We start from the raw sequence: 16,086 nt of genomic DNA, 5'->3' as shown, positions 1-16,086 counted from the left end.
CGCCCAGTGCAGATGGAATGTGATTACCAAAGAAGACAGATTGCATTAAACTTCAGCATATTCACAAGCTGCAGCTCCAACTCGCCTGAGAAAGAAGCTGGGAAGCTGCCAGTCCTGAGCCCCAGCCTGACATTATTAAAGAGTAAATTGGAGGCTGAATGACTGGTAACAGCAGAGGGCAGTGAAAGATCCTGTTAGCTTGGAGGTTGTGAGCTTTTTTTAAGTTGTGTGTTTTCTTTATAAACCAAATACCTGGGCAATTTTAGTTCCCAGAGAATTCTGTGTACAGTGAACCTTGCTCGAAAGTTTCCCTTGGTGTTGTGGAAATCTGCTGGAAAGAGGTGCTGGCAGGGTATTGAAGCACATGTTACATTCATGTGCTTCAGGTGATGGCAAGGTGGAAGGAAATCTCTATGTACTGGGAGGGAAGAGAGGCTACTGCCAGGGTAACTGTGAGCTCTGAGGTTATCATTTGTGGTGAATTCTCCATCAGTGGACCTTTTTAAACCGAGATTGGATGTTTTTCCAGAGGATATGCTCTAGTTCAAACAGGAATTAATTCAGGGAAGTCCTGTTGCCTGTGTTATACAAGAGGTCAAACAAGATAATCACTACGGTGCCTTCTGGTTTTATAATCTATGAATTAAAAGGTTCTGAAAACACTGGATCAAATGGAGCCCTGGTGTAAACTCTTACAGCTTCAGTGAGTTCTCTGGCTTACCCCAGGTTTAACTCTGGCCATGGTGGTTAACCCCACTGGTGTATGGCGTCCTCTGAACCCCAAGATGTGTGCATTGCTTCGGTCACAGGCTGCTGGCTATTTTTCATGAAAGGCTATTACAAGATTAACTTAAAAAAAAAAAAAAAAAGACTTTTCTTAAATTTATCTCTTATACTGAATGCCCCGCTGCCTCTAGCTCTCCTGCACGTTTGTAGATTCACCTCGGAGAAGGGTGGGGAAGAGGGAAGACAACTTTGTGATGGTTTTAAGCTGAGCTTGATTTCTAGATGGTGGGGTGTTGGCCTCCCACTAACCACTGTATATGGGTGACTTTAGTTCATTTGCATACAAATGCTTTTCCTTCTCCAAAGATCTTGTAATGCTCATCATGTTACTTAATGAATCCTGTAGTGCTCTGAGAGCTCCCCCTGGTGGTGGCAGAAAGGTGCCCAGGACGTAGTTTAAATCCACATTTCTCAAATGTGGCCACAATGACCACAGGCTCCTGGGCAGTGACGGAGGGGGAAGCAGCGCCTCTCCCCCAGGGCCACAAGAAGGGGTTGGGCCCTCCTTCTCCTCTGGAGCCACAAACGCTGGAGGCAGCCAGTGAATTCCCCACCTTCCCAGGGGTGCTGAGGCTTGGGCTTCGGGCATCAACCCTGGAGCGGTGGGTGGCAGGTTCCAGTCATGGGACTTTGCGCTCTGGCCCTGGACCCCAGCCACGCAGTGGCGGGTGCTGGCTCTGGGCTCACACTCCCCTCCCCTTCATTGTCCCTGGCCCCTCTACAGCCTCCTCCGGCCTCAGGCTCGTACCGTGGGTGGCGGGCTCTGACCTGGGCTCACGTCCACCCCCTATTATCCATGGCGCCCATTGTCCCTCTACCCACCTCCCCATCCAGGGCTTAATTTGTGCCCTGGCTTGCCAGGGCTGAGTAAGTCTGCTGTGAAAATTGATATTTGTACGGTTGTTAATATCACTTATCACAGCCTCCTAACTAGCTAATAATTCTGCTATGAAAAGTGATATTAGCAAACATACAGATATTACTTTTCGCAGCAGCAGAATTACTAGCTAGCAAGTCTTTTTTTAAAAAAAAAGCAACCAAAATCAAAACTACAAAAACAAAAGACAAGAATGTGCAAAGCACCTTATTTGTGTTTCTATTCTGTTTAGATCCAGTAAAGAATAGAGAACTGTACATTATTTTTATTATTGAGTCTGCAAAAAACAAAACCTTCCATAAATAAATTGAAATGATTGGACATGTATATGTGCATATTTATTTGTTTTTCCTAAAGTTAATTAAGTATTTTAAGAAAAATTGTCATAGCAGCCAACAGCAAGAGTGGTGGCTGCGCTGTGAGGCCACCAAAAAATTTATTGTGAAGAACCCCTGGTATAAACTAGACACAGGATGAGAGGACTCTGAACTATGATAGAAGTGAAAATTGCAGCTCTCAATAGATGGCTACTGTTCCTCCACTTTTTCTAGAGCCAGTATTGGTCAGAGCCTGTCCTTTGAAAAATCTCCTATTCTCTCTGAAAATCTCCCTGAGCCAGAAGTGTTGCACGTGCCCTGAGTTCCCCAACCCCATTAACAAATAGATAAAATAATTCTCTTCTTTCTTGTGTTTTTTCCTTGTTTAATTCTACCCCCTTTAGTTTGAAAATATATTTGATGCATTTCCTTTCCTTCCCTTCCTGGTTCCTTGGCCTACCTCGGCTAATTCTCTTGCACTAGCCCTTTGCTGGTGTTCCAGTGAGTTCTGAAAGAGTGACCAGGATGACACTGGACTTCTGCAAACCTGCTGTTTTATTAAGGAACAAAGGGGAGAGGGCAGCTGTCTGGCTGCAGGCCAAGAGCTGGGACTTCTAATGAGGCAGCAGAATGATGGAGAGGAGAATGAGAGAGCAATAGAGGCTCCAGGACTGAGAGTTTGGCATTGTTGGCTGAGCTGGCAGGGTCAGTGACCAATCTCAGCAGCATACTCGGCAATGCAAGGGGTGCTTGGTACAAAGCCAACTCTGGAAAAGAGCATCCCCAAAGAGGCATTGTGGACGAGGGGAAAGGGGGAATGCTGTTCACCTGATGAAAATCATGAGACAAGGGAAGAAGAGGCCCCTTGGCTCCTGGACTCTATCTCTGTGCCATAAAGAGAGTGCTACCTGTGCCAGGCCGTGGAAAACCCTTTGCATCCTCTTAAGATGGTGGCTGTTTTTACTCTTGTGGGCTTGATGGGGCAGAGGCTGATGGGCAGGGATGAAGTGAAGGTGTGTGCAGAGGAAATGTAAGGGAAATCCCCTCTTCACTGGCTTTGACCCAAAGAATATTCTTCACTTATTTACTTCCTCTTAAGCAGTTCATGCAAGTGAATGTAGCCGCACAGGAGCTAGCAAACAGAGCTGTAAACAGGGGAGTTTGTATTGTGGTGCTTGTTTGGGGTGTGTTTTTGCTGTGGGTGATGGTGGTTTGGTGTGGTTTGTGTTTCTTAGATTAACAGAATTTAGGTGGGAAAGCTATGACAGATAGAGGCAGCAGTGGGAGTGACTCATGTAGTGGAAGACACAATGAAGATGACTGGATGTGGAAGCTGCAGTACGTACATGATCCTGGAGGGGGTACCTGGTAAGAGTTTTGTCTGCATGAAATGCCATCTGATAGAGCTGATGGAGGAAAAGATCCGAGGTTTGGAGATGCAGGTGGAAAGTCTGGTTGAGTTTAGAAAGGGGTTCAAGCGAATTATGGAGCAAAGACATGAGGTATCTGAAGGAAAAAGCCCAGACTTGCAGATGGAAGCTGGACTGAGGAATTCTGAGGGGAGACTGGGTGAGGAAAGTGGTCAGTGGAAGCATGTGACTAAAAGAACCAGGCAGAGGAAAAGACGGGCTAGTGAAGGAGAAATGGAGCTTAAGAATAGGTTTGCAGAGTTGGAAAATGAAGAAGGGGCTCAGCAGGTAGTCACTGAAGGTGGAAGAGCAAGGAAGAAGAGTGGCTAGTCCTATAGGAAAAGGGGAAGAGTCAATAGAGACTACACCAAATATGAGCCCCAGGAGGATACAGGATGGGTTGAAGAGGATTACAAGGGAGAATAGGAATGGAAAGAACTTGCAGCCAGAGGGAACAGGGGATAGACTGGAGAATAGTGCCGTCACCAGGAAAAGGCAGGTCTGTGTGATTGGGATCTCTTCACTGAGAAGAGTAGACAGGCCTGTAACCAGAGCTGATCCAGAGAATAGAAGGGTATGCTGTCTTGCAGGTGCTAAGATACAGGATGTAGACCTGAGGTTGAAAAGGATCCTAAAGGGAGCGGGAAAGAATCCCCTAATTATCCTTCATATGGGAACAAATGATACGGCTAGATTCTCACTGGAAAGTATTAAGGGAGACTATGCTAGGTTGGGGAAGATGCTTAAGGAAATCGAGGCTCAGGTGATCTTTAGTGGGATTCTGCCTGTTCCTAGAGAAGGGCAACAAAGGTGTGACAAGATTATGACTATCAATAGATGGCTTAGGCAGTGGTGCTAGAAGGAGGGCTTTGGGATGTATGGCCACTGGGAGGCATTCATGGACAGAGGACAGTTCTCTCGGGATGGACTTCATCTGAGTAGGGAAGGAAATAGACTTCTAGGATGGAGGCTGGCACAGCTGATTACGAGAGCTTTAAACTAGGAATTTGGGGGAGATGGTTGGGGGATGTCCAGGTAATCTCCACACCGGATTTTAGCATTGAGAGGGAAGAAAACAAAGTAAGAAAGGATACAGCCGTGGATAAGAGGAAGGGCAGTGCAGATACCAGTCTAATAGGTGATACTGGCTGTAGAATGACCGTGCCTCATAGGGTACAGAATGTGAGCGAGGCCAAACAGCAAAAATGAAGATGTTTGTTCACCGATGCGAGGAGCCTGGGTAACAAAATGGAGGAACTAGAGCTACTGGTGCAGGAAGTGAAACCAGATACTCTAGGGGGAACAGAAACAGGGTGGAATAGTCGTCATGACTGGGCTACAGGGATTGAGGGGTCTGTGCTGTTTAGGAAAGACAGAAATAAAGGCAAAGGTGGTGGAGTAGCACTGTATATCAAGGATGAGGTAGAATGTAAAGAAGTAAGAAGCGATGGAATGGATAAGACAGAGTCCGTCTGGGCAAAAATGACATTGGGGAAGAAAACTATTAGAGCCTCCCCTGGGATAGTGCTTGGGGTGTGCTATAGACCGCCGGGATCTAATTTGGATGTGGATAGAGCCCTTTTTAATGTTTTTAATGAAGTAAATACTAACGGAAACTGCGTGATCATGGGAGACTTTAACTTCCCAGATATAGACTGGAGGACGAGTGCTAGTAATAATAATAGGGCTCAGATTTTCCTAGATGTGATAGCTGATGGATTCCTTCATCAAGTAGTTGCTGAACTGACTAGAGGGGATACCATTTTAGATTTGGTTTTGGTGAGTAGTGAGGACCTCATAGAAGAAATGGTTGTAGGGGATAGTCTTGGTTCAAGTGATCATGAGCTAATTCAGTTCAAACTGAACGGAAGGATTAACAAAAGTAAATCTGCAACTAGGGTTTTTGATTTCAAAAGGGCTGACTTTCAAAAATTAAGGAAATTAGTTAGGGAAGTAGATTGGACTGAAGAATTTATGGATCTAAAGGTAGAGGAGGCCTGGGATTACTTTAAATCAAAGCTGCAGAAGCTACCGGAAGCCTGCATCCCAAGAAAGGGGAAAAAATTCATAGGCAGGAGTTGTAGACCAAGTTGTATGAGCAAGCATCTCAGAGAGGTGATTAAGAAAAAGCAGAAAGCATACAGGGAGTGGAAGATGGGAGGGATCAGCAAGGAATGCTACCTTATTGAGGTCAGAATATGTAGGGATAAAGTGAGACAGGCTAAAAGTCGAGTAGAGTTGGACCTTGCAAAGAGAATTAAAACCAGTAGTAAAAGGTTCTATAGCCATATAAATAAGAAGAAAACAAAGAAAGAAGAAGTGGGACCGCTAAACACTGAGGGTGGAGTAGAGGTCAAGGATAATCTAGGCATGGCCCAATATCTAAAACCTATCTGAGGGATAAATACCGGAGAGGGAGAGGAATTATTTAAGCTCAGTACCAATGTGGACACAAGAACAAATGGATATAAACTGGCCACCAGGAAGTTTAGACTTGAAATTAGACGGTTTCTAACCATCAGAGGAGTGAAGTTTTGGAATAGCCTTTCAAGGGACGCAGTGGGGGCAAAAGACCTATCTGGCTTTAAGATTAAACTTGATACGTTTATAGAGGAGGTGGTATGATGGGATAACATGATTTTGGTTATTAATTGATCTTTAAATATTCATGGTAAATAGGCCCAATGGCCTGTGATGGGATGTTAGATGGGGTGGGATCTGAGTTACTACAGAAAGTTCTTTCCTGGGTATCTGGCTGGTGAATCTTGCCCATATGCTCTGGGTTACCTTATTTGGGGTCAGGAAGGAATTTTCCTCCAGGGCAGAGTGGAAGAGGCCCTGGGGATTTTTCGCCTTCCTCTGTAGCATGGGGCACGGGTCACTTGCTGGAGGTTTCTCTGCTCCTTGAAGTCTTTAAACCACGATTTGAGGACTTCAATAGCTCAGACATAGGTGAGAGGTTTTTCGTAGGAGTGGGTGGGTGAGATTCTGTGGCCTGCGTTGTGCAGGAGGTCGGACTACATGATCATAATGGTCCCTTCTGACCTTAGTATCTATGAATCTACTTTTCTAATGTCTCTTCCTCCCAGCAAAGGAGAAGAACTTGGGGAGGCACTTTGTGAGACTGGGTTTCAAATCTCTATTGGAACCTATTTAACAATGAGTTTAGAAGCCTCAGTACTGACTCGAGTGGGTATTATTCCACCTAAGTAATTGTAATCTCCGTTATTGGAGCACCAGCATCCTGAGCTTGCTGTATCCTGCTTGCTGGGAAGCACATTGACTATCACAGTGGCCTGCTTGTGATGTCTCTTGTTTAGTTTGGGTCTCTTTTCATATCTCTGCAGAACTTCAGACAAGAAAACATAAAATCACTGCTTTTAGACCTAAATAAAAGCTGGGATAATGGTGAAGCTATAGGAGGGACAGCTCCCATTGTGTCTCTTCAAATTGTCTCTAGTTTATTGACTGCAAGTTTCGTCAGGAGCTACCACAGCTTGTATACAATTAGAATTGAAAGACCAGGCTGCTCTTTTCTCTCTACCAAGGGGGAGGAGAATGGGGCCAATGGAAATCTGGTTAATTTGTTTCTTGGAGCGCAGGTAGGGAAACGCGTGTTTGTGAGCAAATAGCAAAAGCCTCTGTGTTTTATCAAGCCTCCGGGCCCCATTCTGAATCGGGCCCCCTAGGCTTTGAGCAGTATTTTATTGCCTCTCTTTCCCTTTTCTGTAAATATGTCGCTATCCGCGTTTGCTCCTCAAAAGGCTCCTTCCCCTGTTGCCCTCGAGAGTAGACAGAATCTGAATTTCACCTACGGTTTTAGTTAGAGAATTTTCTGCCTGATTTGTTGCATAACCTGTCATTATACAATCAAATCTCCCATCAGCCCCTATGCAGAAAGGGTGACCTACAAGAGTGAGCCAGTGGGCCTGACACCTTAACCTTCTCTGTCCTCACAAATACCTGCAGAGGATTGCCTTTCTGTGAGTAGTTGCCCCTTCCCTAAGACAGCCACCCTAGTGTCACCAGGACCTTTTTCTTATGGACCAGCCAAGCTGACATTTTGGGCTGGTCTACACTATGCGTGGGGGCAGGGGGGGAACTGATCTAAGTTACGCAACTTCAGCTACTTGAATAATGTAGCTGAAGTTGACATTCTTAAATCTACTTATTGCAGTTTCTTCACTCTCCCGTTGATTCCCCTTGTGCTTTTTGTTGAGGCGGAGTACTGGAGTTGACACTAGAGTGATCAGCTGTCAATTTATTGTGTCTGTACTAGACAGGGTAATTGACACCTGCTGGATCGATCGCTGCCCATCGATCTGCCCTTTGGATCATCTGAAGCTTATGGCCAGGCTGTGTTTTATGTAAGGCTGAGGCCACACACAGGCTTCACTCAGTAGGGTCCTGCCACATTACCATTCTCTCGTCAGTAGCAGGTACCTACGTAAAGTTAATGAGGAGTTCATAATTCTCCCTCATCGTTTTCACTCTACCTGTGTACTACACACCACCTTGCACAAAAGTATGAGGGAGAAAAACCGGCCATGTATGCTGAGGTGAATGCCTACTCTGAAGAGGTGTGCCAGAGGTTTTTTAACAACCTTGTAGAGCAGGTTGGACCTTGTTAAAGCCTCGTTGAAAAGATATATACATATACTCAAAGTACACCACGTGGAACACTATATCTCTAACTCAGAAGGCTTCCTTTCTAGAATCCAAATGTAACTTCAGAGAAGTCTGTATTTTATACCTGGAGCTTGGAGCACTCAGCCATCCCCTGTGGCCTATTGCCACTCTGCTGTCTGCTTATGTCTACCTACCTTTTTAAAATGCAAACGGATCTGTAAAGTTTTCTCTTGTTTTCCCGGTAAAGTTAGTTCAGTTTTTAATCTTTCTCTTCCAACCTTTGTTTGTGCAAACGCTGTGGTGATAACGCTATCGGAAGAGTTTATGACTCAATAAATGGCCCTCACAAGGGAATCAGTGGAGAGGCCGCAAGCTGCAAGCAGCTGCTGTTTATTTAGTCATAAACTCTGAGGAGAGCAGCATCAGATTAACTGTACCCAGGCGTTCTCCTAGCCTATTATTTGCAAAGGTGAAAATGATCCGTATTTTGCTTCTAATTGTAAAGAACTGGAAATGGTTATTATTTAGATCCTATGGCAGAGGTTCCTGGTTCCAAAGAGTCTCTATTTGATCCACACACAAAAGCTTTTTATGTGCCCTAGTGTTCATTGGTGGAAAAAGTAAAAAATATGGAGCTGCCTGAAAGGATATAAACCGCCCTCTTAATATATGAGGCATGTCCCAGAGTAAAATGCTGGCCTACTTAAAATGGAAATAGCTGCTGCATGCACCCAGTATTTACAAAGCTAGAGGCACAAGTTCTTTATTTTGCTCTGTATCACAGAGCTTCACAAAGCCCTGGTGTTTCCAAGCTGGCATATCATCAGTATGTATTAACCCATGTGAACAAGTACCTTTCCCTATCTGTGCTACACAGTCCACATGCTATGTAAAGCCCAAATGTGCCACCTTCCTGGAGTTTGGCATTATTCAAGAAAGCAATGAATGAACATAAAAATCAGCTCAGAACTTCTCCCCATGATTGGCTGTGCACCAAGATTCTTCTTCTCGTACTGCTCTGCCCACAACCTATATCCCTCATTTCCCCCATGCTCCAAAGAGGCCTTATTTCCAGGTAAAGTCACCTGCCTCAGCAGGACCCACTTAACCTTTTCCCTCAAGATCAACACCTAACAGGGTGGCATGTTCTAGGCAAAAGTCCTTGTTCGCCTGATAGGGCAACATGGAGTTTTATTTTTAGTTGTGTGTCATGCAGACACAGGGTATCCTGTAACAGTTTCTTAGACATGACCCCTTTAGTGGACCAGGCCCCAAGGATACATGGACCTAGGAACAAGTCCATGGCTGCCAAGACTGGGCCTTCAGCACTACCGTTCCCTGACTCTCTCTTCTGTCTCCCTGCAGCAGACCAGATTCCTGCGGGAGGCTTGTACTGTGCTCTGCCAGGGCACAATGCTCTCAGTGAGTATTTATGGTGACACAGGCAGCCTTTTCAAAACAAGGTAACAATTTATTAGTCACCTGGCACACAATCAGAGTCCTGAGGATTGCACAGAGAGGCAGAAGTTACACCATAGTCCATTCTGGCCCTGATGGGCCAGCCAAGCTGTGACGGACTCCATCTCTCTGCCTTTAGTTCATTCCCCTCTCTGGTGCTCCCAGTTTCCTCCAGCAACCAGCATTTATTCCCCACGTCGGACCTCTCAGTCCTTTTTTTCTCAAGGCAGGGCCATACTGAGTTCACAACCCTACATGCTGGGGCTTCCGTAGTTGAGGATTGATTGTAGAATCATTGGAGTTTACATTGTGTGTCAGATTTTCCATTGATAAGTCAGCCTATGCCAGTCCTTTTTAATGACCTGTTTATACTGCTCAGATAGCTGGATGACACCCACACACTTATCTCTTTGTCTGTGCTGCCCCCAACAACAGACATATTCCCCGCTGTGTAGGTACAGGGGAAGCTGAGGCATACATAGAATTCATAAAAGGTATTACAAAAAACTCCCACTTTGTTACACTGTTAACCACTCCAGTACCTTGAATGAAAGAAGGACTTGACTACCCCCAAGTTCTCTTCTTCAGAAGAGTCTCCTGTACACATCTGCTATTCTCATTTGGTCCCAGTGGGACCAGGTTACTCTAGAGCCTGACTTCTTTCCTAATGGCTCTTCTTATCCCTGGCCCACTCCCAGGTAAAGTTAATGTCAGTATGCATATTCCCACGATAGTCTTGAAACCAGCCTAGTAAAAATGGGTAAGGCCACGTTGCAACATTTAAAACTGTATTTACATTATAGCTCTTAATGATTTTGAAATCAGTTTACCTAAACCAGTTGGAAAATTTCCCTAGTATAGACAAGGTATAAGAATTATGCACATCTAAGTCAGGGAACAGAAATCAGACCACATAACTTATGTGCAGTCAAAGTTAGCCAGCTGCCTTGTAATTGGTATATCCAACCAAAACTGATTTTGAATACTTGTAACAAACTGCTTATGAAAATATGCAAAATGAAAATTGTGTATGGAAATTTGGCAAACAGATTTGAGAAAATTGTAAGCGGCTCATGGACAATTCATAAAAAAAGATAAATCAGTTGAAATAAACTATTTCCTCTTAATTATTCACCTACTTCTGTGGAGTACTAGCTAATTTGAATGGGGTTAGGTCAAAACCAGAGATTTTTAAGGGTGGGGGGGCTGTAAACACAGGAGCTGGACAAGTCCTGGATGTTTTTTCAGGGAAGGAGGTGATCTCAGGTATTTGCTTGTGTATGAACCTCCTCCCTAGTCACCTGGTTGGTGGTGTTGGAATGACTATCTTTGAAAATAAGTCCAGTGCCAAAAGGAGGGTTGTTGTGTATTTCAGTTCTCTATCGTATCAGTGCTGTTAGGCTCAGAGTGGGTAAAACTGCAAATATTCTGCTGATGTTGAAAATGAAAATTTCAACCAAAGTTTGGCTGACTAATTAGAAGCAAGAAGTGGGTATGTCCTCTTGTATACAATATTTTGGAAAGGCTTGGACCTCTTCTATCCTAGCAAATTTAAGCTAGATCATTTTTAGGATAAATTCCTAGACAGTAAGTATACAGTGGAATATTCAGAGCTATCATACCTAACAGGACTCCCTAATTCTGTGTTTCTGGGTTTGAATGCATAACTCTCTAGTGATGTAATATACACAAAAATAGGCAGTGTCTTTCTGAGTGAACATAGCATATCTTTGGTGAGGGTTATTGTGTTTAGGAATTTGTTCTTCAGGGCCAAAAGGAATGTAGCAGTGTATTGTAGTGCTGCAATGTTGCATTTTTCATGATTCCATGGCGTCACAGCACTGTGTTGGCATGTTGGACGTGTGGGCGTTTTTATCTAAAAAAATTCTGGGAGACATAAGTGTCGAAGCAGCCGAGAGTAGAAAGAAGTTGATTTCCCAGCTGAAGAGTGGTATTTGTTTGAGACTCAGGATAGACTGAAACAGACCCACAAAAATTGCAATTGATAGCAACTGCAGATTAGTAACACAAGGTCAATGGCCAAATGGCTTTAACCTCCCAAGAAGTTCAAAAACAGCCCTGAAATGTGCAACCTGTTGTCATGGAATGGAGCTTAATTTGGTTATGACTTACGAGGGATGAGGAAACCTGGATATAGCTTTCCATCAGAGCTGTAGAAACTGGAGATCTATTCATGGAGTCCAAGGAACCATTGTGATCGTCTTATCTGATCTTCTGTGTAGCACAGGTCACAGAACTTCCCCAAAATAATTCCTAGAGCAGATCTTTTAGAAAAACATCCAATCTTGATTTTAAAATTGCCAGTGGAGAATCTACCACAACCTTTGGTAATTTGTTCCAGTGGTTAATTACCCTCACTGTTAAAAATGTATGACTTATTTCCCCTTTCAATTTGTCTAGCTTCAACTTCCAGTTATTGGATCATGTTATATCTTTCTCGGCTAGACTGAATAGCCCTTTATAAGTACCTACGTGGGGAGCATATATTTGATAGTCACCTCTTCACCTATCTTTGTTAAACTGAAGAGATTGAGCTCCTTAAGTCTATCACTATTGGGTTCCATGTAGTTTATACCCTGAGACCTGAGAGGTCAGTGCCCAATTGTTCCCTACAACATGAAGTTTGTTCCTTCCTTATATGCACTCCAAAATGCTGTGTCTAGTTTTTATTGTCTTCAGTAGGTGGTCTGAATGGCTCCAGGATTAGTAATCAGATGTAGTCCCTTTCGCCAATTGATTCAGATCCATCCCTGGTTGGTAGTGTTTAAAAGTTGTTACTCTGATGGCTGTTTGCTCTTAGTCCAATGGGAAAGTGTCTGCATCAAACATGACCATTGCAATAAGCATTAATTGCAGCTTTTGCTGGCAGTTACAGAAATGAGGACAGGGACACTGAACCTCCCCCTCCGCACCATGTTGGGAGGTGATGCTTTCAGGTTAGGGCTATGGGACATGGGAGGGGAAGTGTTGGACTACTGCTTTTGTTGTACTCTCTGTGGATAGAGATCTTCTGTCTCCAGGGCTGTTAAATTGGCACCTTTCACCAAATCTAAAATTCGTATGTTTTTGTTCAACTTTGTATAGTGTATATATCTCCAGTAAAGGCAACTTCCACCCCTTTGTGAGACTGTTCTGCCATCTGACCGATCTCCTTGCTAGGAGATATTTCCTAAGACTCCATGTGTATTTTGTGAGTAATGGCACGCCATTACTCCTAACTACACCTTTTCAAACCACCATAAGTAATCTTTCTGCCTCCTTAATGCTTGACACTCTTCAAATAATGATACAAGAAGACCTGACGGAAGCACTATGTTATAGTGGTTAAAGCATGGAACTTGGAGTGAGCTCTGCTACTGACTTACTTTGTCCTTTTGGAAGATACTTAATCTCTCTGTAATGACATCCGTAAAATGAGGTTAATACTTACTCACCTTTGTAAAGTGCTTTAAGATCTTGTTAAAGGGCCTTTATAAATGCAAAGTATTATTAGAATTTATTTGCAAAACTGCTCACATGCTAGGATTTGAACTTGTTACCTTTGCAATATAAGGCAAACACTTAATGCACAGTCTTTAGAGGTAACTCGGTGCCGCAGCATTACATGTATTGAATAGTTTCCAGAGAGAGACTGGCCTACCATTCTGCTGTTCATGTGTCCAGAAATGCAGGAAAAATTCTTTTGACAATGTGTTTAGTCTTTGTCCCTGATAAATGCTGAGTTTGTTCTGTGTAAACGGGCTTTAGGTTCAGCCAGCCTCCTGCTCTGAATTAGACTGATAAGATACGGTGAGGAGAGGTTGAAGATCATGATCTAGCCGGTGGCTCCCTGGGTATGTTAGGGGGAACAGTTTAAAAATAATGCAACCAGAAAACAGTTGTTTTATCTTTAAAATGTTTACTTTATACCCTGTAAAATCTTAGCTCCTCTGCCTCTTTTCTTCAAACTCTCTGCTTGCCCTCTGCCCAGTTATCTTTCTGTCAGGTCCCGTTGCCTCCAACCGTCTGGCTCTGAATTTTACTCCACTCCAATCAGCCTGCACCACTGTCCACAAGGACGGAATTTGCTATTTTTCTGAGTGGATCATCTGCTGGGCCACTTCACCAGATCAAGTAACAGAGAAATAATGTTTACCAGATTCAATCCATCCTGCCAAGCACAGGTCAGTTGTTTCATATTTTTGAAGATTCCTAATTTCCCAGTAGAATAGGCACTCTGGGATCAGGTATCTGGGAACTCTGCAGAACATCTGTACATCTACTGTGATGAATGGTCACTGTATCGTTTACTCACAGGGATTTAATCCCCATCTCTTTTTAAGAGTGAGTTTAGTGCTGGGCAAAGGTAATCCCAGTAGACTGATGTCATCTAACCCCAGAACTGGTAAACCACCCGTTCCAATGGTTCCATCTTCCTCTATGTGCTGCTTTGTATGTGATGTTCTTCAACTCTGACTTAGTTGGATCTCCACTCATGGAAAGAGGAAAGTTGATTCTCCACTGCACATTTGATCCTTGTTGGCAATCTTAGCAGAGAGACTAAGAGGGACAATTAGTTACCTGTGTGCTGGTGATTTTTATTAAGAAGTGGGCGTAAGCCCCAACTATTCACTTCATGGAGGCCACCAATGACCTTAAGTCCATTGAATCTTCCAATCTCCTGTTCAGGGAGTCTGAAATGTGGGTCTAAATGCTCTAGCCTGGGGAAAAAAATAAGCAAGTTGAGCAAAGGCACCTTTAAATGTAATAGACATTAACAGCCTCTGATATTCTTTGCTTCCTTAATTCAAAATAGCCTGTTTGGATAATTTTATAATTCTGCTTTGTTTCCTTCATGGTGTTTCGTTCTCGTGACCTGTAGCTGGCCTCTCTTTCTCTCATAAAAAAAACATGGCTGGCCCAGGTCAGCTGATTTGGAGTTGTGGGGCTCAGGCTCTGGGGCTGAAAAATTGCAGTGTAGACATTCGGGCTCAGGCATTCTGGGACCCTGTGACGGTGGAGGGTCCCAGAATGCCTGAACCTGAATGTCTACATAGCAATTTTTAGCCCCTGAGCCAAGTCAGCTGACCCAGGTAGCCGTTGCTGTGCTGTGGCTCTTTTATCCCTGTGTAGTCAGACCCTAAGAATCTCCTTTAACTAAATTGGTCCTGGGCTTTTGAGTCAGGAGGATCAGAATTCTGTTTCTGCTGTCGCAGTGCACTTTCAAAGAGGAATGGTGTCAGAAGTAGTGACGTTTGTGAAGACCCTAGGTGGTTGGAATAGTGGTGGGTACTGTAGGACAAGAGTGAGATGCATTGGGAGGGCAGAGTTGGAACCTTGAACTGGAATGACCTGAGTACTGTTGAATAGGATTGAGGTGCACTGGAAGAGCAGCGGGTGGTGAGTTTGACTGTGTGTGCCACACTGTTTGGTGTTTGCCTGTATGACAGCATTTCAGTGTTCATGAGCACTAAATTCATCTATACAATGTAAATCGGAAAGCAGGTCAAGGTTGCTGTTGAGCACATGGGGGAGTAATGTCCAAAAAAGCCATATCAATTTCAGTCCTGCCAGCCTGTCCTAAACTCCAGTGTGTCTTTTCTAGGTCATGTTGGCACTACTTTCTGCGGAGGTGGAAAGGTGGTTCAGAAGCCATTTAATGTAAACCTGACACTTCGCACCAGCTTGTTCAGAAATGGGCTGTCTGTTCACACAGAAGCAACAGAAGGGACTTGAGACAGCAGATAGCTTTTAAGCTCCTTGCATAATGCAGTATCAAACCAAAAGGGAGGAGGGGGGAGAGAGATCCCAAGCTGCATGTGTCACCTTTCGTGAAGTGTCCTCATGTACTGCCAAATCTGATGTTTGCTGCAGTAAACCACCATAAAGTCCAGTAAAGCCTCTCTGATCATGTGGGTGTCTCATCAGGTCTCCTGTGCCTGAAGATTACAGCCTGTAGTAAAAGTATAAATAAAAGACAATATTGTGTGCTGTGTGACTACCTACAAAAATGAAACCAAGCTGAACTTGTCTGTTCTCAGTCAAGGAATAGCTGAAACCAAGGTAGTGAGACCATGCAGAGGGTATCATCAGCCCTTCAGACTTTAAAGAGATGTAAATAACCTTGCCTTCTCTTTTCATCTTCCCATTGTGCTGTGAAATGACCTTGATTTTCTGAAGGCTGGACACTGTAAGAGTGACCTATTTTGTGAGAAGTTAACAGCACTACCTGCAAAACCCCTCTCAACTTTTTCTCTCTCTCATTTTTCTTTCTAGGACAAAACAGGAGGTGATATGGATGGGTAAGAGCAATCATCTGAATAGTCTTGCAAGGAAAAGAGAGCTGATGTTTTTAAGGCTACTTTTAGTTTTGCCCGGTGTGGGTTGTCCAGTCAGATATTTCATGCTTGGGAAATGTAAGCACTTGGGACCAGCTGAATCCAGAGCAGCTGCTAATTCTAGCTGGCCTGAGCACCTTTTCCTGCTGATCAGCAGTGTTTGTGGCTAGTTGTCAGATGTCAGTTTCTTGGTAGCTTGTTTTCACTGCTTACTGCGGAGGCAGGACAATGATTGAGGTGGGGGATAGGGGGACTTCATAACCTGCTCATGT

The 16,086-nt window shown here is 44.0% G+C and overlaps 1 protein-coding gene across 4 annotated transcripts in view; it reads left to right on the top strand.

The window, feature by feature from the left end:
• CHCHD6 (coiled-coil-helix-coiled-coil-helix domain containing 6) overlaps positions 1-16,086 on the top strand; it is a 169,599-nt gene that overhangs the window by 120,587 nt on the left and 32,926 nt on the right. For 3 of the 4 annotated variants that reach the window (XM_073351350.1, XM_073351351.1, XM_073351349.1), the window contains one exon: positions 15,753-15,778. The exons of the other annotated variant lie outside the window; for it this stretch is intronic. In XM_073351350.1, the coding sequence (XP_073207451.1) occupies positions 15,753-15,778 (26 nt within the window). The remainder of the gene's footprint in view (positions 1-15,752; positions 15,779-16,086) is intronic. 4 annotated transcript variants of the gene reach the window in all.

Source organism: Lepidochelys kempii, chromosome 7 (assembly GCF_965140285.1).
Source record: "Lepidochelys kempii isolate rLepKem1 chromosome 7, rLepKem1.hap1, whole genome shotgun sequence".
NCBI lineage: Eukaryota > Metazoa > Chordata > Testudines > Cheloniidae > Lepidochelys > Lepidochelys kempii.
This window is presented reverse-complemented; position numbering and strand designations above follow the sequence as displayed.